The 24,943-nt window shown below is 40.8% G+C and overlaps 1 protein-coding gene across 1 annotated transcript in view; it reads right to left on the reverse strand.

Moving 5' to 3' along the window:
* ADCY3 (adenylate cyclase 3) overlaps positions 1 to 24,943 on the reverse strand; it is a 122,873-nt gene that overhangs the window by 33,662 nt on the left and 64,268 nt on the right. The window contains exons 3-6 of the mRNA XM_036749498.1: positions 14,926 to 15,056; positions 13,418 to 13,529; positions 12,825 to 12,952; positions 1,631 to 1,789 (exon numbers count right to left, since the gene is read on the reverse strand). Coding sequence (XP_036605393.1) covers positions 1,631 to 1,789; positions 12,825 to 12,952; positions 13,418 to 13,529; positions 14,926 to 15,056 — 530 coding nt within the window. The remainder of the gene's footprint in view (positions 1 to 1,630; positions 1,790 to 12,824; positions 12,953 to 13,417; positions 13,530 to 14,925; positions 15,057 to 24,943) is intronic.

Raw genomic sequence — 24,943 nt, forward strand, 5'->3', positions numbered from 1 at the left:
TTGCAACATGGCTCATAATGGGAATATGTCTTGCATTACTCCATATGTTTAATCTCTATTAAATTCCTTGCCTTCTCAAGGTGGGGAGGGTAGGGAGGGAAAGAGAGAATTTGGAACTATTTTTTTAAATAAATGTTTAAAAAAAACCTTTTTTACATGTAATTGAAAAAAAAGAAAATTAAAATATAAACTGCAAAATAAATAAATGAATAAATAAACAGACAAATGAATGAATGAATGAAGCTTCTGTCATCCCCTCCTCTCTCAAGCTACAGCTGTTCCTCTAAGGTGTGCAGCCTGAAATAAAACAGGCCAAGTCAAAGCGAGTTATTTCTCCCATACTGGCTCTGAAGTCAAAGGACTTGGGTTGAAATCTCACCTCTGATACTACCTATGTAAACCTGGGAGTCACTGAACTTCCCCGGGCCTCAGTTTCCTCATCTGTAAAGTGAGAACTAAACATACTAGAGGCTCTCTGAAGTCCCTTCCAGCTCTAGAGCTCAGTCTGTTATTCAGTGATCCTCAGCTCTCTGAGCAGCAGGATGGGCCAGTGGGAAGAGGGCCAGACTTGGGGTCTGGAGACCTGAGTTCTAGGCTTGGCTCTGCCTCTCATTAGCTATGAGACCTTGGGTCATTCACATAACCTCACTGAGCTTCAGTTTTCCTGTCTGTAAAATGGTGACAATAACATTTGCATGATCTACCTTTCATACTTAGGATGAGCCTCAAATAGGTTAATGTGCACAAGAGGCTGTATAAAAGTACACTATTAGTCTAAAATGTTAATAAATGACCTTGATTTGGCAGGTGAATCTTGAAATTTATCACCCAATTTGGAGCTGGGAAATACTGTCAAACTTAAACTGGTACGGTATGCTCATTTCCTAAAAAAATCAAGTCCTGTTTGAGATTCATTCCTTTGGCTCGTGGAGGCTTTTTAGTAGTTACATACAACAGTGGGCTGGTAAATGTTTAACAATAAGCTCTCCAAAAAAAATGCACCCAGGACACTTTTAATTTACATTATTAGCATTTTCTCCATCACTTTCTTAAGTCAAGACAATGAACAAAACAATGAATCAAACTCTGATTTGTAGTATTTGTTCATTTCTGAGGAGTAAATGCTCACACTGAAAATTTAACAATCAACTCCGGTATAGACTTCTGATCCCATATTAAAATACAAATATCTTCACTGAGGGAATATTAAAGTGTTAACCTACGAAGCAGTGAAGTACAGTAGAAAAAAGCCAGGGGACTGAGGGGTGAGACTCAGCTCCGTATGACCTTGGGCAGGTCACTCCACTGTTTCCTCGTTTGTAAGATGAGGTTGGACTAGATGCCCTCCAAGGTTCCTCCTGCTACTAATGGGCCAAGCCACTTCCCTCTCAGGCCCTGGATTTCCTGAGGAGGAAACTGAGGCTGCATTAAATGACCTCTAAGGTCCCTCCCAGCTTTGATGGTTCACAATTCTATACTCATTTATATGGGGAGCAGTAGCTGGAAAGAAGTGGGCGGCAGAGGGGACACATTCCCCTGCAGACACAGTCCTGCCCTGATCAGGTCCTCCTTCTTGTGAAGCGATCAGCCTCTCCGCCTCTTCCCTCTCCGACTCTGAGGAATCACTCACCCAGGGATGCCACCAGCTTCCATCTTGTTGGCGACAGTAACATCCGTGGACCACACATCATACTGCCATCGCTTCTGGCCTAGCACGCCGCCCAGCACAGTGCCCGTATGGACGCCAACACGCATATCCACCCCAGTCTTTGTCTTCTCCCGCACATACCTGCCAGGGAGGGAAAAACAAGGGCAAGAGCAGTCATTTCAATATCAGATCCAATCTAGTAAGCGCTTATTAAGCACCTACTATATACAGGACACAGTGCTAGATTCTAGGGGTACAAAACAAAATGAAGAATAGCCCCTGCTTTCAAGGAATTTATATTCTACCATTCTATAAACAAAGTACTGTATATGTGTATAAATAGATAAGTATTCTGTGTGTATGTATAAATATATAACTACTGTGTATGTGTATATGTACAGCATATATATACACATATTGTATATAAATATGTATATATTTGTCATATTTATATATAAACGTATATGTATACGAAATTCCTATTTATAGATAAGATATATATTTATATATACAGTTCTTTGCCAAGGTAACCCCAAATGGGGTCGTGAAGAATTGTATACAACTTAAATGGCTGAACAAAAACAAATTTATATGATAATTAGAGGAGCTCTAATGGCTAGGAGGAAATCAAGAAAGGCTTTCTGTAGGAGGCGGCATGTGGGCTGAGCCTTGATACGGAGCTAGGGCTAACTAAGCATCTAAGCATCTTAAAGAAAGGTTTGACCTCACACTCATCAGACTGGCACAGATGCCCCCCTCAAATTCTTCAACACAGATGCCTAACAATAACTGAGGGGCTTGGGTGGGATGGGAACATGAATTCATTCTTGGTGGAGGAGTGAACTTGAAACTACCCACCCCACCCCCCAAATCACTAAAATCACTCTGCTTCCTCTTGGAACCCATAGGTGCTTAAAGGAAGAGGGAAAGGATCCATATGCACATGTTTATAGCAGCTCTTTTTGATACTACAAAAAACTAGAAAGAAAGTTAGTGCCCATCAATTGAGAAAGCACTGAACATGTTATGGTATATGAATGTAATAAAATATTATTGCATCATAAAAAATGAAGAAAAGAACAAATGGAGAGATGCATGTGAAGACTTATAAGAACTGATACAGAGTGAAGTGATCAGAACCTGGAGGACAGTTTACATGACAATCATGATAATATAAAGGAAAACAATGTTGAACAACTCCAGAATTAATGCAATGACCAAGCACAACCACCAGAAGACTAGTGACAAAATACGCCACATACCTCTGAGCAGAGGGGTGAATGAGAAGGAATGACATTTAGAGATGTAGCTCATGTGTTGATTTGTTTTGCCTGACTATATTTAAGGGTTGCAAGGGGGAGTATCTATCTGAGGGATGAGCTGTCAGTGGGTAACAAGAATGATGAGAGAGGGGGGGGGGGGAGGGAGAGAGAAAGAAACAAATCAACACATGAGCTACATCTCTAAATGTCATTCCTTCTCATTCACCCCTCTGCTCAGAGGTATATGAGAGAGATGTTATGGCTGCTAATGGCCGCCCTTGTGATTGTTAGAACTGAACAGGCTGACTTAGCTGTACTGTGAGTTTGTTTTGGGGAAGACTCCAGTAGGGGGTCAGAGAGGTTTTGGGATGGCAAGGCTCCATGTTGTGATATTCTGTATTGAATGTTTTGGGTTCCTTGCTGTTATGATGAAGTGGACTGACTCTGTGGGAGCTGAGCATTTGGTTATGGGATCTGGTTCTCTGTGCCTGAATAAATGGTTTATTTCTTTTATCTTCTTTATGGAGAGTCTCATACACTTTGCAATACAGAACCACATAGGCATTTTGACAATTATCATCTACACTGTTTTATTGCCTTGCTGTTTCACCTGAATGCCTCTCTGTTACTACAGTCATTACTAGGTAAGGAATTTTTTCAGCCACAGCAACTTATGAAGATCATTTGATTAGACAGGTTGTAATGTGTACTAGCACACAGCGCACCAGCCCCAATGGAAATCTCTTTCAAAGACTTTAAATACCACCATCTCTAATAAAATGAAGACTACATTTTCATTGCGGGGAGGGATCTATTTTTCAGTTTTGTCTTTTACGGGAAGAGAAGAGGAAAAGAAATAAGCATTCATATAACACCTACTATGCGTTAGGCATTTCACAAATATTGCCTCTTTGATCCTCGCAATATTTATTAAAGCATATAATTGTAAAACACTGAAGTGGGCATTAATAGAGATTCAAGTATATGTACATGACCCCAGTAATATGTATCCTCCTTGAGGACAGGCAGGTAAGACAGACTCTTGTTGGAGTAGCCACTCCTTTTCAATGACATTTAAAAGAGAGCAAAAGATTGCTTTTAGACCTTTTTTGGACTTTTTTTTGGTATTCAAAAGACAGGTCAGAGTGCAAAAGAGTAAGATTTACATTGAAAGGGCATGCCAGGGGGAATGTTGTAGGGAAACAACCATACTAAGTAAATAACTACACATCTGCTTTTCCTGTGTGCTTCTGTAGGAGCTCTCACTACCCCGACTGCTATCTCTTATCCACTTTCAAGAATCCTCCTCTCGAGTCCCATGGGCATGCATGGGCATGGGCTTTGTCTGCCAAGAGCTTCTGCAGGAACTGAGATCTCTGGTTTCTGCCCTGTCCTTAGAAAGCTATGGACAAGCCCTCAGAACTCTCAGGAGACCATGAGGCAGGAACAAACAAAATGATATGAGATTGGATGAAGGAAATATCATTTCTGACTAGGATCTCTTCATGTTGAAAGTGGCAATTATCCTACTCCAGAAGACTTATAATAGGATTAAAAGAAATACTGAGACAGACTTCCATAAACCAGATGCAAAAATCCACCTTATTTCTTTAGTGTCATCCTGCAAACACTGAGGAACTCTTTTGGGGATTCTATATAGTGGCCATCTAGTCCAACCCATGCTAGAAGAATTCTAACAACATACTCAATAAGTGGTTGTTGAAACTTTGCTTAAAAGTTTCTGTCCAGGGGAACTCACTACCTGCTAAAACCATTCATTAAGCCATTCTGGGTCAGTGTTCAGTGGAGCAGAAGGAGGAGGATGACAACCTAAGTGAATCTTCAGGAACAAGGTGAGAGCAGAGACTGATTTAGAAATTGGAGGTTGCTATAGGGCTAGGGCACTGTGAGAGGCAACAAGATGTTCTGAGAGTGAAACAAGCTACTGGAGGCAACGGGGAAAAATCAAGTTCTCGGCATCTGAGCAGAGGATTCAAGTGGCCTTGCAGACTGGGGAGTAAAAGAAGGCCAACCAAATGAGGAAGTGAGTTACCAATGTACCAGCATGTCCTTCATTATGTGGGGTATCTACTTGGGTAAGTTTTCAGTCTAGCTCTTCGCTGGCCCACATTGTCTTCTCCGATGCATTTACCTAACACCCACTGGCAGCATTACCACAGAGACTAATGAAGGTGAGATGGGGGCACAGGATCAATAGTTTTGGGCCACCTGCTATTGGAGTGGGGGCAGGGCGGGGAGAGTTTTGCCACAAGGAAGCCGATCCTAGTTGGAGCATCCATTAATCACCTGCTGGATGCTGGACACTTTGTTAGGTGCTGGGGATACAAAAACAAGAAGGAAATAGTCTTTGTTCCCCAGGAGTTTACATTCTACTGAGGAGATACAACATATACATAAAGTAAAATAAATAAGCAAATTCCAGGTGATTATAAGAGGAAGAGAACATACCAGTGTGGGGATCAGGAAAGGTGTTCTATAAGAAGTAGCACCTTACAGGAGCCTTGAAGGAAGTTAGGGATTCTAGGGGGCAGACAGGAGGAAGAAAAGCAATCCAGGCATGGGGCACAGAGGTGGGAGAGGGCATACCAGGGTCTGAGAAGCCAGAATGGAATGAAGTCTTCCACAGCAGGTGCCTACAGATAAGGCGAGTCTCATCAGTAAGTACTTATTAAGCATATAGTGTGTAGCAGGCACCTTGCTACGCACCGGCATTGTACTTAATGTTAGAGCTACAAAGACAAAAATGGGAGAGTCGGTGTATTCTAATATCAAGGTATTGGGTTGCCACACCACACTGTTGACTTCTGTTGATCTTCTTGTCACTCATCCATTTTTGAAGAGGCCCAGTGACATCGTGGGGTGATATATTGACTCAAGTGTGATCTGGATTCAAGTGAGGCAGTTGCACAAAGTAGTCAGCCTCACTCTCTTTTCCTGAGTCATCAAAGTCCTGTGGAAGGACAAAAGTCCTGGTGGTGGCCCAGGGTGCAATGAATGACCTTGGTGTCTTTGATGTCTGACCAAGCTCTAAGCTCTCCATAGCACCTGCTTCTGCTGCCTTCATGGCCTGCTGGAACAAATTGTTCTCATCTGCCCATTCTGCTGGAGGAAGTCTTCACATGCTTTGGGTACATATCCCCCTAACACACCAATGGATTTGAGGCCTGTTGGTCACCCTTATCCTGGTTTAGCCATCTGCCAAAATGATTTTACTGGGGTGTGGCCAGGGTGTGGCTGCTGCACATGCTACAGCTTCTTAGAGCCACAGGTGACAGTAGGGTGAAAAGGTAGACACCAAAGGTGGGTGAGCAGCCCTGAAAAGAGCTCAGAAAATCCTCATACCAGAAGAGCTAAGTTCTCCCTGAATACCCTGCAAACCTCCTCCCTCCTCTTCCCCCAGCTCTAGTTAACAGTTTGCAAAAGCCTGATTTATCCAAATACAATTAAGGTCTGTTGTATCATTCACAAAAGCAACACAAAACATTTTTCCAAATTAAATTTTACTTATTCTCTTTTGGGAATTCAGCATTCTCCTCCTTTCTTTAAAATACTCAGATAACATTCTGTAATTTCCAAATCAAGAGTTGTGTTTTTCAATTCTTAATAACTTCTCATATAATGATACTACAATAGTAGCATAAATTTTAAAAGATAGACCACTGGGCTTGGAGTCAGGAGGACCTGAGTTCAAATTCAGCCTCAAACACTTTTCTTACAGGTTGCTAGAACCCCCCACACCCACCCTGAGGTCTTTTTCACCGAACTGTTTTTCAGCCCATATTTTTTTAACCCAAGAGGAAGACTTCACATTTACCCCTATTAAATTTCATTTTATTAGATTTGGTCCCTCATTCTTGCCTGTCAAAGTCTTTTCAGATCTCAGTATTTACTATGCCTCCTAGACTTGTGTCATCTGGAAATTCAACAGGGGTGCCATTCCTGCCTTTGGCCAAGTCACTGGCTCACTGAGATTACCATTTCCTTTTCTAAATGCTAACAGCCATCCCTTTAATAATACATTTTCAGATTTTGCCAGGAATCAAAATCAAGCTCACCTTGAATGGTGGACTTCTAGTTAGGAAAATCTGGATTCAACTCCTGCTGCTAAAAAACCAATGGTATCTACCTTACAAGGTGGTTGAGAGGACCAAATGAATTGTACACCATTGTAAACCATAAAGGGTTCTATAAATGTCAGCTATTATCATTATTTGAAAGAAGAAACTATAACCTTAGAAAGCATCCTAGAACAGGAGAGAGGAGAAGTGCGATACAGACCTCTTAGCTTAATGCTAACCAAAAAAAGCACAAAGATGGTGAGAATGGAGGGATGGCAAGGGGGAATGGACAATGTGATGTTATTTTTTAAAGTCTCAGATTTGTAAACATCTCCTCTGCTCACCGGCCTCCCTTCCCTCACCTGGTGGCAGCATGAGTCCTACTTCAGGAAATACCACTCAGAGAAGTTTAACCCTCAAGGTGAAGAGGCAGCAAAACCTCCATCACAACAACAGAGAAACCAGCCCTCTCTATTCTCCAGGCTCATCCAAGGGACCTTATGGCTAACAAACTGGGGCGCCCAAATCACAGATTCTTATAGCAATGTATATCTATGGGTTTGTGGGCTTCTTCTATGACATGATCCTCTCCTGGGAATCTTCCCTCCTGTGGCCCCTAGGTCCCACCTATAACAATGAGATGTGCTTCCAAAATGACAAATGGAATCTATTCGATTCAGATATAGTTAAGAAGCATTAATTAAGCCATACTACATGCCAGGCACAGTGCCCTCAGTGAGCTTATATTCACTGCTCTCAGTCCAGAGATGGTAAGGTGGTCAGACAACTGGTCAGAAAGAGATTACAAGGGACCCTTTGCTGGCACTGGGTATAGGACCCTGTTATATTGCCATATGCAGTTCTTGATCACAATTCCAGGGCAAAGAGGAACACTAGTTCTTATGACTGCAGGGATGCAAGAGGCCTGGTCCCAGTTCCAGGGCCAAAGGAGTGAAAGCAATTACAGCTTCAGGGAAGCAAAGTCCTTCCCTGGGTAAAGACCAGAGTACAAGCCAGGATAGCATTGACCACATCTCTTCCTAGATCACACCACCTTGGAGGAACTGAAAACTGAGAGACCCCCTCAGAACTAGCTCTAAAAACAGCAACATGAAAAACCTGAAGCTTGTAACAGTGCTTCCTCCATACTAGCAGCAAAATCCAACTTTAATATAAAGTTAAAAGACAAAAAATAGGCTGGAAAATGAGCAAACAACTAAAAAGAACCTAACCATAGAAAGTTACTATAATGACAAGGAAGATCAAAACACAAACTCAGAAGAAGACAGCAATGTCAAAATAGTGACATGCAAAGCCTCAAAGAAAATTAAGAATTGGTCTCATGTTCAAAAAGAATTCCTGGAAGAGCTCAAAAATTAAAAAAAAAATGAGGGGTAAAGGAAAAATTGGGAAAAGAAATGAGAGTAATGCAAGAAAATAATGAAAAAAGAGTAAATAGTTTGGTAAGAGAGGCGCAAGAAAATACTGAAGAAAATAACACCTTCAAAAGCAGAATTAGCCCAATGAGAAAGGAGGTACAAAAATTCACTGAAGAAAAGAAGTCTTTAAAAAGTAGAATAGGCCAAATAGAAAAAGAGGTACAGAATCTCACTCAAGAAAATAATTCCTTAAAAATCAAAATTGGGCAAGTGGAAGTTCATGACTTTATGAGACATCAAGAAATAATAAAACAGTCAGAAGAATGAAAAAATAGAAGAAAATGTGAAATATCTCATCAGAAAAACACCTGACCTGGAAAAAAGATTGAGGAGAGACCATTTAAGAACTGCTAAACTACCTGCAAAGCATGATTTTTAAAAAAGAGCCTAGATATCATATTTTAAGAAATTATCAAGAAAAGCTGCACTAATATCCTAGAATGAGAGGGTAAAATAGAAATTGAAAGAATCCATTGATCACCTCCTGAAAGAGATTCCAAAGTGAAAACTCCCAGGAATATTATAGCCAAATTCCAGAGTTCCCAACTCAAGGAGAAAATATTGCAAGCAGCCAGAAAGAAACAATTCAAATATCCTGGAGCTACAGTCAGGATTACATAAGATTTAGCAGCTTCCACATTAAAGAAATGGAGGATGTGGAATGAGATATAATGGAAGAGAGACCAATTTCCTTAATGAATATTGATGCAAAATTTTTAAATAAAATTATAGCAAGGAGATCATATCAATATTATCACAAAGATCACACAATATGTCTATGTGAGATTTATATCAGGAATGCAAAGGTGGTTCAATATTAGGAAAACTATCAGTATAATTGACCATATCAATAAAAAAACCAAAAATCATATCACTGTCTCAAGGGATTCAGAAAAAGCTTTTGACAAAAAAGAACACTCATTCCTATTAAAAACACTAGAAAGCATAGGAATAAATTGAGCTTTCCTTAAAATGTTAAATATTATCTATCTAAAACCATTAGCAAGCATTATTTGTAATGGGTATAAGCTAGAAGCCTTCCCAATAAGATCAAGAGTGAAGACAGAATGCCCATTATCCCCACTATTATTCATTATTGTACTAGAAATGCTAGCTATAGCAATAAGAGAAGAAAAAGAAATTGAAGGAATTAGAATAGGAAATGCAGAAATAAAATTATCACTCTTTGCATAAAACATGATGGTATACATAGAGAATCAACTAAAAAACTAGTGAAAAAACTAACAACCTCAGCAAAGGTGCAGGATATAAAATAAACCCATGGAAATCAGCTTTTCTATATATTACTAATAAAGTCCAGCAGCAAGTGATAGAAAGAGAAATTCCATTTAAAATAACTGCAGACAATACAAAATACTTGGGAGTCTGTCTCCCAAGACAAACCCAGGAACTACATAAAAACGATTACAAAATACGTTTTACATGTAGATCTAAACAACTGGAGAAATATTAATTACTCATGAGTGGGCCAAGCCAATGTAATAAAAATGATAATTCAACCTAAATTAATTTACTCATTCAGTGCCTTACCAATAAAACTACCAAAAATTATTTTATAGAGCTAGTAAAAACAATAACAAAACTCATCTGGAAAAACAAAAGGCCAAGAATATCAAGGGAATCAATAAAAAAATATGAAGGAAGGTGGCCTGGCAGTACAAGATCTCAAACAGTACTACAAAGCAGTAATCATGAAAACAATCAGGTACGGGCTAAGAAATGGAGCCGTGGATCAGTGGGATACATTAGGTACACAATACACAGTAGTAAATGACCACAGTAATGTATTTGATACATCAAAGATACAATCCTTTAGGACAAGAGTTCACTATCTGACAAAAATTGCTGGGAAAACGGGAAAGCAGTTTAGAAAGAAGTTTAGACATGTGTATAGCAGGATAAGAGCAAAATGGGTACGTGATTTAGACACAAAAGATGAAATCAAGCAAATTAGAGAAGCATAGAGAATTTTGTCAGATCTATGGATAAGGGAAGAATTTATGACCAAACAACAGATCAACAACAAACAACAGTATCACAGAAAGTAAAATGGATAATTTTGGTTACATAAAATTTAAAAAGTTTTTGGAATATATGAAATATACAGCAAGCTTCTCTGATAAATGCCTCATTTCTAAAATATATAGAGAACTGATCATAGTTATAAGAATATGAGTCATTCCCCGACTGAAAAATGATCAAAGGGTATGAATAGGCCATTTTCAGAAGAAGAAATTAAGCTATCTCTAGTCATATGAAAAAGTGCTCTAAATCACTATTGATTAGAGAAATGCAAATTAAAAGAACTCTGAGATTAATTAAAACAACTCAGATTGGTTAATACGACAAATGTTGAAGGGGAAGTGGAAAAATTGAGACACTAATGCGTTGTTAAGGAGTTGTGAACTGGTCTGACCATTCTGGAGAGGAATTTGGAACTATGCCCAAAAGGTTATAAAACTGTGCATACCCTTTGACCCAGAAATGCCACTACTAGGTTTGTATCCCAAAGAGATCAAAGAAAAAGGATCTAGATGTACAAAAATATTTATAGCAGTTCTTTCTGTGATGGTAAAGAAGGGGAAATTGAAGGGATACCCATCAGTCATGGAATGGCTGATGGAGTTTTGGTAAATGATTGTAATGGAATACTATTGTGCTATAAGAAATGACAAACAGGATGGTTTCAGAAAAACCTGGGAAGGCTTATATGAACTGATGCAAAGTGAAGTGAGTAGGATTAGGAGCACATTATATACAGCAATAGCAGTATTGCACAATGATCAACTGTGAATGACAGCCATTCTGAGCAATACAATGATCCAAGATAATTCCAAAAGACTTATAATGAAAAATGCTATCCACCTCCAGAGAAAGAACTGGTGGAGTCTGAAAGCAGATTGAAGCATATTTTTTTCTTTCTTCATTTTTCTTCCTTTTTTCAATATATAGAAATATGTTTTGCATGGTTTCCCTTACCACGTTCCTTACCTTCTAAATGGGTGGAGAAGGAGTGGATGAGAGAAAGAATTCGGAACTCAAAATTTTTTAAAAAAATAAATGAATCTAAAAAGATGACAACAAAAACCTTGTTTTGTGCCTCATGTGGTTGTTTTAAGAACAAAATGAGATAATAGGAAGGAAAGGAAGGGATAAAATAACCATTTTTTAAACATTTACTATGTGCCAGCACTCTGTTAAGCAATAGAAATAGAAATAAGAATGTTTTGAAAAGTTAACAGCATGATAAAAATGTAAGGCTGGAGGATGATGATTCCTACTCCAAATCAGTAACTTGTGGATCTAATCTGAAGAAAGGTCCTTCAAAGAGACTTGGGAACTAGAGCTTCCAACTGCCATTGAACACTGTAGCCTTATCCCAGATCTTACTAACATATGCCAGTTAACCACCACTAGCCTACGACAACCAATTCAGTTTGAAATAGATCACAAAAAGCTAATTCCCTGGCACACTGAACCAATGTCATAAGTGGCCAACACAAGGAGAAGCCAATATTCTATCGCTAGAACCGGGACTGGGATAGTTGGTAGCTACCTAAGGTACAACAGTCTAGGGGAGGAGTGAGTTCAACAAGGAACCTTTTAATATTATTTTTTCCAATTTAAATTTATTTTTAATTTTTAAATTCCATTCTCCATTGCACTGAGGCATTTATTTTGTGATGTCTTTATAAAATATTTTGTACATATTTTTCTGGACTTCAAATAGATCACATGATATGATCTGGAGCTGAAAAGGACCTTAGCGGTCATCTAATCCAGCCTGCCTCATTTTATAGATGAGGAAACTGAAGCCTTAAAAGATGACAAAATTGTCAAAGTCACCTGGGTACCAAAGTGAGTTCCAAGATTTGAACTAATGTCCTTTGTCTGCATCCACCACTAACATTTCTTCCATTATAGTATGACATATTGTATTCATGTATTGACTTACTTGCCTACACAGTATTTGCTCTCAATAAAATGCACATTTTTGTTTTTGTCTTTGGATCCGTGGTACCTACCACAGTACCTGGCTTAATATATGCTTGTTGACTAAATGAATATCAAATCTCATCTACTGCAGGGAAGGCTCAAAGCTTCTGGTGGATGGTAGCAAAAAGGGCATACAATTTTCCAAGCTCACCTAGGGAGCACCAACCAATCAAAGCCTTCTCATAGCCCCACCTGTACCTCCATAGGATTATGGATCCTGAATGTTCTTTGTGCCAAGTCACTTTCAACAAACCAATTTTCTGCCTAGATCAGCCCGTCCTCCAAGGCCTCCAATCTAGGGATGACCATGGGCCCCAGGTTTATCAGGACACGAGACCATTCTGAGAAGGGGACAAGATGGGGCATGCTCCACACTTACGAAATAGCATCCACCATGGCAAGCCCCATGAGGATGGAGCAGACAGCATGATCTTCCCGGTAGTCTGGCAACCCACAGATGCAGTAGTAACAATCTCCCAGGATCTTGATACGCAGCTGGTGGTATTTCTGAAATAGGTAAAAACCAGTCTTTGCATTTCACCAACTCCCTTGATCAATCAACAAACATTTATTAAGCACCTACTATGTGCCAGGCACTGTGCTAAGTGATGAGAATATAAAAAAAGGCAAAAAAAACAGTCCCTGGCTTCAAGGAGATTACAGTCTAATGAGGGAGACAACATGCAAACAAATATATTCAAAGCAAGCTATAGACAGGATAAATAGGAAATAATTAAAAGAGGGAAAGCACTGGAATTAAGGGGTTAGAGAAGACTTCCTGTAGAGGGTGGGATTTCAGTTAAGACTTAAAGGAAGCCAGCGAGATTTTTGCCTTTTATCTAGTTCAGCAGAAAGAGAGCTAGTAAAGTATAGGATAGGTGGAAGAAAACAGGGGTGGATAACTAGACAAAAGGCCAGCTCCAGACTCATCAGGACACTGGCAGATGAGAGAGAAGGACATGGTATACTTACAGCTGCCAGCTTGTCAAAGCGGGCAAAGAGTTCATTGAGCAGCTTCACCAACTCCTGAGCACTGCAGGCTGAAGAGAGCTGAGTGAAACCCACGATGTCAGCAAACAGAATGCTGGAGAAAAAGAGGAAAGGATTAGCCACAGGAAGCCATTCTGCTAAATATGGACACTCCAAAGTGCAACCCTCCCAACGGGCAGGCCTGCTTAGTGTGTGTCATAAAGGGCTTGGCTTAACTTAAAGCTCTATCAGATGCAAGTTTATTGAGGACTGGCTGTATTCCCAGCACCTACACAGTACTTGGCACATAGTAGGACTTTAATAAACATGTATTGGTTGATCCATTCTTCATAGCTAATTTAGGATTACAATGCTTGCCTAGAGGCAGCTAAGTGGGTCAGTTGATACAGCGAACTTGGAGTTAGGAAAACCTGAGTTCAAATCCTTACTTAGCTGCCTGACCCTGGGCAAGTCACTGTTTTCAGACTCAGTTTCCTCATCTCTAAAATAGGGATTGTTCTGAGGATCAGAGGAAATAATGTATGTTATATGTTCACCTTGCAAACTTTAAAGCTATCAAAAAGTTAGCCATTAATAGCTGTTACTATCCACATACAGATCCTTCCCCCATCCCCTGACTTCCCACTCTAAGATGACTGAATAAAGAAAAAATATGGGAGAGAATAAAGAACCATGCAGGATTTTATCAATTCCCTTCTCAATATTAAATGAATCCTCTCCCACAATCCAGCTAGGAAGTGACAGATTCACCCAAATATCCAAGACTTATATAATTATGCTATAGATTATATCTGCTAGAGCTTTATAGTTTATATATACTTGCCTTGATTTGTGAAGTAAGCAGGACAAAGAAAAATGTCTATATTTCATGGATAAGAAGAAACTAAGGCACAGAGAAGCTAATGACTTGACCATGGTCACACAGTTTAGTAAGGGACAGAACAGGAAGTTGAACTCATCCTATGAAACCTATTCCAAGGGTTCCATCCAATGTTTCTCTTTATTTCTTAGCCTAATGACAAAAGCTGACATTTTCATGTGGCTCTGATGTTTCCCAAGGGCATCACTAATGTTATTTCATGTGATCTTCAGTGTATTCCTGCAAGCTAGGCATTACTGACCCCATTTAACAGACAAGGAAATTGAGACTCAAAGAGGCCCACTGTCACTCATCCAGGAGAAGCCAGTGGGAGTAATCAAACCCAGTTCTCTCCTGAGTCCAAGTCCAGCATTCCTTCCACGGTACAATACCATGATGGCAGAACTTAAGAGTGGGGCATTGTTTCATAGTAGAGCTCAAGTCCCTGGGGGAAATCATTCTGGATGCTAGCCCTTGCCCACCCCAGCACTCAGAGGTGCTCAGAAGATCTCCATTCCCCTTCCAGCCCTCTTCTGTGGTCAATGGCCTTGTTAAATAGTCACCAGAGGCCACTCTAGTAGGGAGTTTATCTTCCAGGACACTCTGGGTCAGGTACTGGGGCCAGGAATACCTGACATTCTCATGGCGGTACATGTACATGGTATTGAACTGTTGCTGGTCCTTCTGGCTCTCATCTTTCTTCATGTCCTTTAACATCTCATCAGCCACATGCTTGGGTAAGATGGAAAGCATAAGGTTTTCCTGTAAGAAGAAAAAGTAGGGCATTAGCGGAGGAAAGTAGGATCTGACCTTGAATTTTCCAAAAGGAACTTTTCACTTATTATTATGATGTCTATTATCTCAATTTATTCTCTGTGTATAGTCTCTGTGATAGACTCAAGAATCACCATAATGGAGGGTTGGAAAAGGGAGGCCCTTCTCATTCAACCAACAAGTGTTTTAAGTGACATGCGCTGTCCCTGGTGCTGGAAATAGAGACAAAAATTAAAGGTTCCTGCCCTCCAAAACCTTATGTTCTACTGGAAGAAACAGCACAAACTCAAATAAATACATATAAAATATTACAAGGTAAATACAGTACAAGGTACGTTGCAGGATAAAGGGAGGCAATAACAGCTGAGGGGTTCAGGGAAGGCCTCATGAAAGAGGTGGCACTTGAGCTGAGCCTAGATAGGAGCTAGGGAGTCTAAGATCCAGAGTTAAGGAGGGAATACTTTTCAAGCATGGGACATACCCTGTGCAAAGACAGAGAACCAATAAATGAAATGTCACATAGGTAGGACAGTAAACAGTCAGGTTCGGCTAGAATATAGGATGCATGAAGGGTAGTGATGTGTAATTCAGCTTGGAAAGAGAGCCTAGAGCCAGACTGTTAAAGGTTTTAAATGCCTACAAGTAACAGAGAGCCACTGAAGGGATTTTTGTGCAGGGATGACATGGTTAGACCCATGCTTTAGGAATATGGCAGCTCGGTAGAAGATGGATTGGGAAGGGGAGAAGATGGAGGAAGGGAGCACAGTTAAGAGGTTCTAGCAGAATCCCAGGTAAGAGGTGGTAAGAGCCCGAATTACAGTGGTTGTGGTATAAGTGGAAAGAAGAGATCAGATAGGAGAGATAGAATCAGCAAGACTTGGAAGGCAACTGATTAGATGGTTGGGAAGAGAAGGGAAGGGAGGCAGGGAGAGGGGTGGTGAGTGAGACTGAAGATTTGAGGTTGATTCCCAGGGTATGAATCTGGGAGGCTGGAAGAATGGTAACATCCTCAAAAGATATAGGGTAGTTAGGAGGGGTAGGTTTAGGGGAAAGGATAATGTGGTTTTGCTAAGAAATGAGTTTGAGATGCCTCTGGAGCATCCAAGTAAAATTCCAACAGGCTGCTGGAGACACAGGACTCTCAGAGACTAAGGCTGGTTATATAGATTTTAGAGTCACCTATGTAGAGATAACTGATCCCACGGGAACTGAGGAAGTCACCAAGAAAGAGTACAGAGAATGAATTTGATCAATTTTGTGAATTTCTCTCTGCCCCCAGCCCCAACACTAACTTGATGAGATTATAGGAGGTAGACTTTGCTGACTAGCTGGGGCTCAGGAGGATGGACTCTTGTCAGAGTTGCTGCTCCCCTTTCCTGGTTCTGTGACATAGTTTCTCTTTCCTATTTATCCATCCTTGGACTTTGGGATCAGAGTACAGCAAGGAGAGTGGTGATTTCTCCCTTCCTCAGCACTACCTCCCCATACCCCCCATCCTGGCAGAAAATAGTGACTGACATGAGAAGAACATAGTGAGCACCCTGCAGCCTGTGCTTGCCCAAGCGAGGCTGACAAACGAGTTCCTGGCCCTCCACTTCCTGGATGCCTTGTCCTTCTGTTTCTTTTTCTGAGGATGGGTCAGAGATAGGCAATTTTGAGAAAGGATATTAAAAGCCTTATGGATTACCTCATGGATAATCCTAAATTTGAGAGTTTCCAAGTTTTAGCATTCCCAGGAGATATAAAGTTCCTAAGTTTGAATGTCAGACATAAAACTTCCACAGGGAAAAGATTTCAACAGCCTGCAATTTTGACAAGGAAAAAGATTAACCTGCAGCTAGAGAACTAAAGCCAGATCATGGTGGGGACAGAAGACTGGGACCTTGCTGGGACCTCCATGATATTGCTGTGAACTAATCAAATGGTGCAAATCTGAGGTGAATGATGAATACTTGCCCAATAATCCCACAAAGTATCTTTACTTTCAAGGAGAAATCTAATGGATCTAATGTGATATTCAAGGGCATTATGTTTTATCTTTTTATGGGCTTTTTTGAGTCCTTTTTTGCATTTTCTGCGGCAGGTAAAAGAAAGGCTGTTCCCATATTGTATATTCAATGTTAGGGATCCTGTTACCTACTTTGGGGAAAACCTAAAACCTAAGCTTTATCCAGATTATTCCAGAATTGTGCTCTAGGGAGAGGATATTGGGCCAAAGAGAGAAACTGACCTTTTTGGGATTAGCCCCCCAGGACTGAACCCAGGTCTATATGAGCTCAGTGTTCTTGGTGGGGGCAGGGAGGATGGAGAAGAGAAGAGACTGCTTCATGGATTGCAACACAATCTCAATTGGAAAAAACTCTAGAAGTCACCTAATCCAACCTATAATTGACCAACAATCTGCTCTATAGCATCTTCAACTGGTGACCATCAAGTCCCTTGAAGTCCTCAAGGTGGAAGAACCTAATACCTCCCAATGCAGAATATTCAACCACATATGCTTTTTGTGAACCAGCGTAGTTAAATACAGAAAGACTTGTTATCAGTGGGTTGGCCAGTTGGTGATTAATTATTTGGCTCTGACTACCAACAATGAGATATGTGAAATGGCCTTCAGCCACTGAGTGGTCTTCTTCTGCTTATGAAGTAATAGTAGCAAAGTAACGGGGAGAAAGGACATGGGGTGCTGAAAATCTTGGTTTTTGGACTATCTCTAAACATTTAGCTATAAAACAACTCTGAGATTTCACCTCACACCATGTAAAATGGAAAAGATGAAAAAAATATAGGACAATCAATGTTGGAGGGGCTGCGAGAAGACAGGAACACTGATGCACTGTGGGTGGAGCTATGAAGTAGTCCATTTGTTCTGGATTTTGTCACTATACAAGTGACTAAACTGTCCCTACCTTTGACGAAGTGATCCCACTACTAAATATATACCCCACTGAAGTCAGTACAGAAATAAAGGTCTAATATATACCAAATCTATAGCTACAGACTTTGTGGTAGCAAAGAACTAAAAATTGGGGAATTGTTGAAAAAACTACAGTATATGGATATAATGCAATACTATTGTGCAGTAAGAAATGATGAAATGAGGAATTCAGAGAAACATAGGCAGATTGATGTGAACTGATAAAGAGAGGAATAGGCAGAACCAGAGAACAATATACACAATGACTACAACAATGTAAAAGACAGAACACTAAAAGAATGTCTAACACACTGAATAATGGAAAAGCCAATGAAATGTCCAGAGAATATGTGATGAAACATACCACCTCCTCCATGGCAGAGAAGTGTGAAACTACTGAATACTCTAGACATTGTCAGATAGGGTTATTGTATCAGATCACAGAATTTGATAGTTGGAAGGAACTTCTGTATAAATTCTACACTCCAATCTATACATAAAAGGAATTCTCTATTTAGTTCTAGACACAGAGTCATTAACCTTGCTCTTAAGGACCTTCAGGAAAAAAGAACCTACCACCTCCAGAGGCAGCCCATTCCACAACTCTCATGGAAAGGAAGTTGTTTGTGACAGCAAGTCTCCATTTTACCTCTTTGTAACTTCTACCCATTGCTCCTGATGTTGTGTTCTACAGTCAAACAGTACATCCAATCCCTCTTCCACATGACAGCCCCTCAAACACAGCTTTAATCAATCAACAAACAAATATTTATGAAGCATTTGCTAACACGCCAAGCACTGTGTGAGGTAATGGAGATGCAAGTACAATGAATGGAATAACACAGGGAGACCATATTCTAACGGAAGAGACAATAATACCACGTAAAAGTATTGACAACATAAATATCAAACAGTCCCCCAAAAGTGTCTTTATCTTCGAAGAAGAGTCTAATGAATCTCATGTGATATTTTAGGGCTACATGTTTCTGTATTTTTTCATGGGTTCCTGTGAGTCTTTTGCATCTTTTGCATTTTCTGTGGTGGAGGAAAGAAATACTTCCCAAACCTAGTGTCCATATTGTATATTCAGTGCTTATGCAGGAATTGGGGACCTGTTACCAACTTTGGGAAAACCTAAAGCCACACTTAAGCTTTATCCAGATTTCCTCAGAATTACATTCTACATAAGGGACAATGAAAGGTTGAATAACTTGCCTGTGGTCACATAGCTAGTATGTTTCAGAGGCCAGACTTGAATCCAGGTCATTCTGACTACAAGGCTAGCTTTCTACCCACTACGCAATGATGATTCATTTTCATTCTCATTCTCTCTCTCTCTCTCTCTCTCTCTCTCTCTCTCTCTCTCTCTCCCTATCTCTCTCCTTCCATCCTCTCTCACTTCTCTCTCCATGTGCATATATACACATACATACATATAAATATCTTACATACATGTGTATGTATTTCATGGTTTTCAAAGTACTTTATAAGATCCTATGAAGTAGATAATAAAAGCATCATCGTTTATATTTTATAGGTGAGAAAAATGAGACTCAGAAAGGTCAAGTGACTTACCCACAGCCACAGCTAACTAACAATAATAATAGCCAGCCTTTATATAGCACTTTAAAGTTTGCAATACTTTGTAATATTACTTTATTTGATCCTCACAACAGCCCTGAGAGGTAAGTGCTATTGGCCCCATTTTACAGATGAGAAAATTTAGACAGCCAGAAGTTAAGTGACTTGCCCAGGATCACACAGCTAGTAAGTAAGCTAGTAAGCTGGATTTAAATTTGGGTTTTTCTGACTCCAGGCTCAGTGCTCTATCCATTATGCCACCTAAGTGCTTACTGAGTTAATTAGGTATCATTGTTCCCATATTTCAGATGAAGAAAATGAGGCTGAGTAGTAAAGCAGCCTGCCCAAGGTCACCCAATTCATAAGTAGCCCAGTTAGGACTATGATGAAGGTCTTTTGATTCATGGTCTGTTCTAATTTAATGGCAGAGAATCCTTTTTTTATTTGCAATATAAGTGATGGTAAATTTTGGTTTATCTAACTCAGTATGGTTGTTACTATTCATCTTTCATTTCCATAGCGATATACCTTGTGGCCTTGAAGACTCGCAAACTTCATTAAAGCTGTGGAATGGGAGATCAAAATAAGCCCAGTGCATCCTGCCCTGACTGCACCTGAGGCGCTGTGGAGGTAGCAACAGTATCTCATGGGCTGATGTCTCCAGAGGGCCCATCGACGTAGGCAAGCCACATCTGAAACCCTGGTGCCCCACTGCCTCCTTCCTCTGTGTGTGTGTGTGTGTGTGTGTGTGTGTGTGGTGTGTGGTGTGTGTGTGGTGTGTGTGTGTGTGTGTGTGTGCGTGTGTATTTAGGGACACTATGCCCACCCAAACCATGTTCTCAGAGGAAGAGGGAAATCTTCGACAGGGACTAGATGACCCCAGGACTATCTTAAATTCCATCTAATGGGAACCAAGAAGCAGATTCCCCCAAGTTATTGGGAATATTGGCTTGGGAGGAATTTTAAGAGAACCCAGAGACCTGGTGCCCTGGCCAGCTGCCAAGGGCAACCCAAGGAGGAGTCTCAGGGAGTCTTGAGAGGAGAAAGCAATCATCAGTACCAGTGTCAGGTGAATGATTTAAGCTGAGAAAGGAGCCACCAGGGAGGGATGGTTTGAACTTGGGGCTCCCTATCCTTTGTGCCACTGAGAGTGCAGGAGGAGGGGCCCCACTATTCTGAAGAAGGCTGCTAGGATCCCAATTATAATGACAAGGGCCTGATCTTCTTACAGTTTCCAGAATGTAAGCACTCTGAGGTCTCACTTTTCTATTTGTACCCCAGCACCTGGCTCAGTGCCTGGCATAGACTAGTCAGTAGGCCAGTCAACAATGTTCTTTAAGCATTTTCTCCATGCCAGGCATGTGCTAAGTGTTGAGGGTGCCAATAATAAAGAGACAGTCCCATATTGGGTGCTTAATAAATGTTTGTTGATTGACTGATTTGAGTCTAGAAACCTGACATGATTTTATAAATTAACAAGGAAAGCAGTGTATCTTGGGCTCAGGAGGAGATCTGGTATTGTCTACCAATTAAATAACGAGTATTTATTGCACACATTTTGTGTTCAGCAGCCTAGGGGAAACAAAGATGAATAAGACACAATCCCTGCCATCCAGGATCTTAGCACCTAGTCTTGGGAACAAATAACTAACAAGAAAGGCAGGAGATGCTCAGTGCCAAATGATGAGTAAAGATGAGAAGTGATAAGGGAGTTCTGGTCCCAGGATCATAGATCCTCAGAGTTGTACAGGGCCTCCCTGACGATCTAGTCCAATCCATTCCTGGAGAGGAATCCCCACTACAACTTCTGTAACAAGTGGTCATCTAGCCTTGCTGGAGGACATCTAGCAAAGGGGGTCGGAGGGGCCTAGCAGCAGCATCTCATCTGCCTCGAGATGGCTCTAACTGTTAGGTGTTTTTTCCTATAGAGGACAGTTTGATGGTTTCAGCTGGGATGTTCAGGGAATGTTTCAAGGAAGACCCGGGACTGAAGCTGGACCTGAAAGGGCAGGGAGGATTTGGATAGATGTAGACGGATCATGAGATCATAGATTCAGACCTGGAAGGAACCTTTGGGGTCACCTATTTCTGCAAGTGTGTGCGTGTATACATGTATATGTGTGTATATATGCATATGTATACACACATCCACATGTTCTATTCCTCAATAGAATGTAAGTTCCTTGAGGGACTGGCGGGGGGGGACATTTGCCATAGCATTTTATTTGTGTTTGTTTATTTTTAGTTACATTTTAAGTTCCAAATTGTCTCTCTTCCTCCCCACCTCACTCTAGAGAAGGCCACCATTTCACATAGATAGATGGATAGATAGGTAGATAGATAGACAGACAGATAGACAGATAGGTAGATAGACAGACAGACAGACAGACAGACAGACAGATAGATAGATAGACAGACAGATAGACAGATAGATAGGTAGATAGGTAGATAGATCGATGGATAGATAGATAGATAGATAGATAGACAGACAGATAGACAGACAGGTAGATAGATAGATAGACAGACAGACACAGGCAGACAGACAGATAGATAGATGGATAGATAGATAGACAGATAGATAGATAGGTAGATAGGTAGATAGATCAATGGATAGATAGATAGACAGACAGATAGGTAGATAGATAGATAGATAGCTGGATGGATGGATAGATGTTTAACCCTACTATGCATACTTCTATTTATCAGTTCTTTCTCTGGAGGTAGATAGCATCTTCCTTCATAGTTGATTTGGGTCTACAATATTCAGGAAAACTTAGTCATTTACAGTGAATCTTCTAACAATATTGCTGTTAATATAAACAATGTTCTTTTGGTTCTGCTAGGAACTTTATTTTCTTTGCATCCTTGCAGTGCCTGGAACATCATAAGTGTTTCATAAATGTTTGTTGACTTATTAAATGGTCCAGTCCCTTATTTTACAGATAAGAAAAATGAAAGGCCCAAAGAAAGAAGGGAGAAGAGATCCCAGGCAAGAGGAATGATATAGTCAAATCGATCTTCTAGGAAGATTGCAGTGGAATGCAGGATGGCCAGTTTCTCTCATCAAATCTCATCTTTCCAGGTCCTCTCTTCTTCCATTTTGTCCTCTATTGCCACATTCTCATCTCTTACAGTCTAAAGAGTCCTCTTTGACTCTACTTTAGATCCTTCCTAGTAATATGTCTTTCTGGAAAATCCTTCTGGTGCCATCTTTGAACCTTGAAGACACTCAAATCCAAAATAAACCCACCAATGCTGAGACTTAATTACAGCCCTTGTGTTGTCTGGAGTCATTCACAGAATTCTGGGGATGGAAGGCGCCTTAGAGATAAGCAGGACCAATCTCTTTGCTACAGACAAGGAAACTGAGAGCTGGAAACATGAGGCTACTAAGCCAAATTAGTGGCAGAACAAGGACTAAAAGCTGGGTCTCATTACTCCTTAGTCCAGGACTAATTCAGTTCACCTCTCCCCGTTACAGCACTAGAAGAGCAGCGGGATATAGTGGATAAATTGTTGGGCTTGGATCAGGGAAGACCTGGATGTGCCCACCCCAACACTCAAATTAGCTGATTGACTCTGAGCAAGTCACCAAACCTCTCTGAGTCTCAGGAAACTATCTAACACTTTGGTTGAGGTCTGTTGCTGGTGGAGAAAGCTCCTATGCCAGGAGTTCCTCAACACTAGCATTTCCATATCCATAAACAAGGGGCTTGGAGTCTGTAATAGCAATTTATGTTGTGTTTATTGCCTTACTGATATAGAGTCAAAAGCCTGTAAGTAAAAGTTTGTTAGTATTTTTTTGAGTTTTCTTTTCCAGGATCCATGGCCATAACAATCTCTCGTCCCCGGGTGTTAGATATGAGTTCTATGGTTCAAAACATCTCCATCATGACCCCTGTAGATTGTGAGGACCAGGTGTCACTTCTTTAAATTGTAATGATCAGGACCCTGGAGGGGTGGAGTATAAGTATAAAGCAAGTTGGCATTGGTCAGTGAGTGGGGAACCTTTAGGGTTGAAATGCACAAGCTAGGATGCTGTGTGTGCCTTGATCAGCTCCCATCAAGGCTTGGGGGGAATTTGTGTTTGCCTCAACTGGCCCCCATTGAGGCTTGAGGGGATTTAGGGGAATGTACAAGTTGTGCCCATCTTGACCCCATCGAGAGGTAGGGGGAGTTGCCCCCTCCCCTTTCTCACCAGCCCCATTGACAAGGGTGATTAGGAAATGCTGCAGGAGTTGGTGCTCAGCAACCCTCGTGAGAAGGTTAGATAAAGTCTGCATTGTTTAAAAAAGTGGGATAGTTAACCCCTTTGAAGCTGTCATTCCTTTAGAAAAGCAGATCAAAGAACCTGTGCTAGGAGGCCATCCTGGGTGTGCTAGGGTGCTTGCTAATACAAAGCCTCAGAAGTCCCTTAAGCTCAACACCCATGGTCCCATGTTCCTATTCACTGAATAATCAAAATAATAACAAATCTCAGCTGAAGCCCCACCTCCAACTCTCTACAACAAAAAGATTCTAGTATAGTGAAAAATCTGGTCATCCCCTCCCTCCTCAACCTTCCATAAAATGGAGTCACTGGAACTCCTTAAGATAGAGGCCATGTTGGAGTCTTCCTTTAAGTCAACATCATATCCCTTCTCCACCCCTCCACTTGCCCCAGCAGGGCTATAAGTCAACTGAGTTAGGATAAAGGCAGCAGAAGAGAGAGGAATCCAGTTCATCCCTAAAGTCAGAGGAGTAGGCACACTAAAGAGCCCCCAACAACCAAGAAGCTACAACCAACCTGTCCCAAGTTCCATTTTTCCAGATTGTTCAAAATTGTTATTCAATGGTTCAGGGTCCCAGCCTTGGGGAATTCCTAATGCCTCAGAGCCAGTATTCACTTGACTACCCTCAAACCATCATAAGATCATAGACTGGAGATGGAAGAGACTTTAAAATTTCTAGAATCCCAGATTTGGAGATTGAGGGACTATAAGTAGCATTGTAAGAGCTCATCTAGTTCTACTCCTTCATTTTACATGTGAGAAAACTGAGGGGTAAGGATGGTAAATGACTTGTCTAAGGTCACACAATTAGTAAATGGTGGAGCCAGGATTCAAACCCAGGTCTTCTGGTTCCAAATCCAGAATTCTTCCTGCTATGTAGCACTGCCCCCTTTCCTCCCACGTGACTGAACCCCAAGGTTTAGTCAAGGATATTGAAGGGGTTACTTAAGCCACCGAGAGCCCCCAAGCAATAGCTACTCAGCACAAAGGGTTCACCCAATACATACTTGTTGCTAAATTGCAATGGCAGAAAGATCGAGATGTTTAATCGCTAGCTCAGAAGGATTTCCCTAGAGCCTGCTAGAAAAAAAGAAACTTGGAAAAAA

The sequence above is a fragment of the Trichosurus vulpecula genome, chromosome 3 (assembly GCF_011100635.1).
Source record: "Trichosurus vulpecula isolate mTriVul1 chromosome 3, mTriVul1.pri, whole genome shotgun sequence".
In the NCBI taxonomy this organism is placed as follows: domain Eukaryota; kingdom Metazoa; phylum Chordata; class Mammalia; order Diprotodontia; family Phalangeridae; genus Trichosurus; species Trichosurus vulpecula.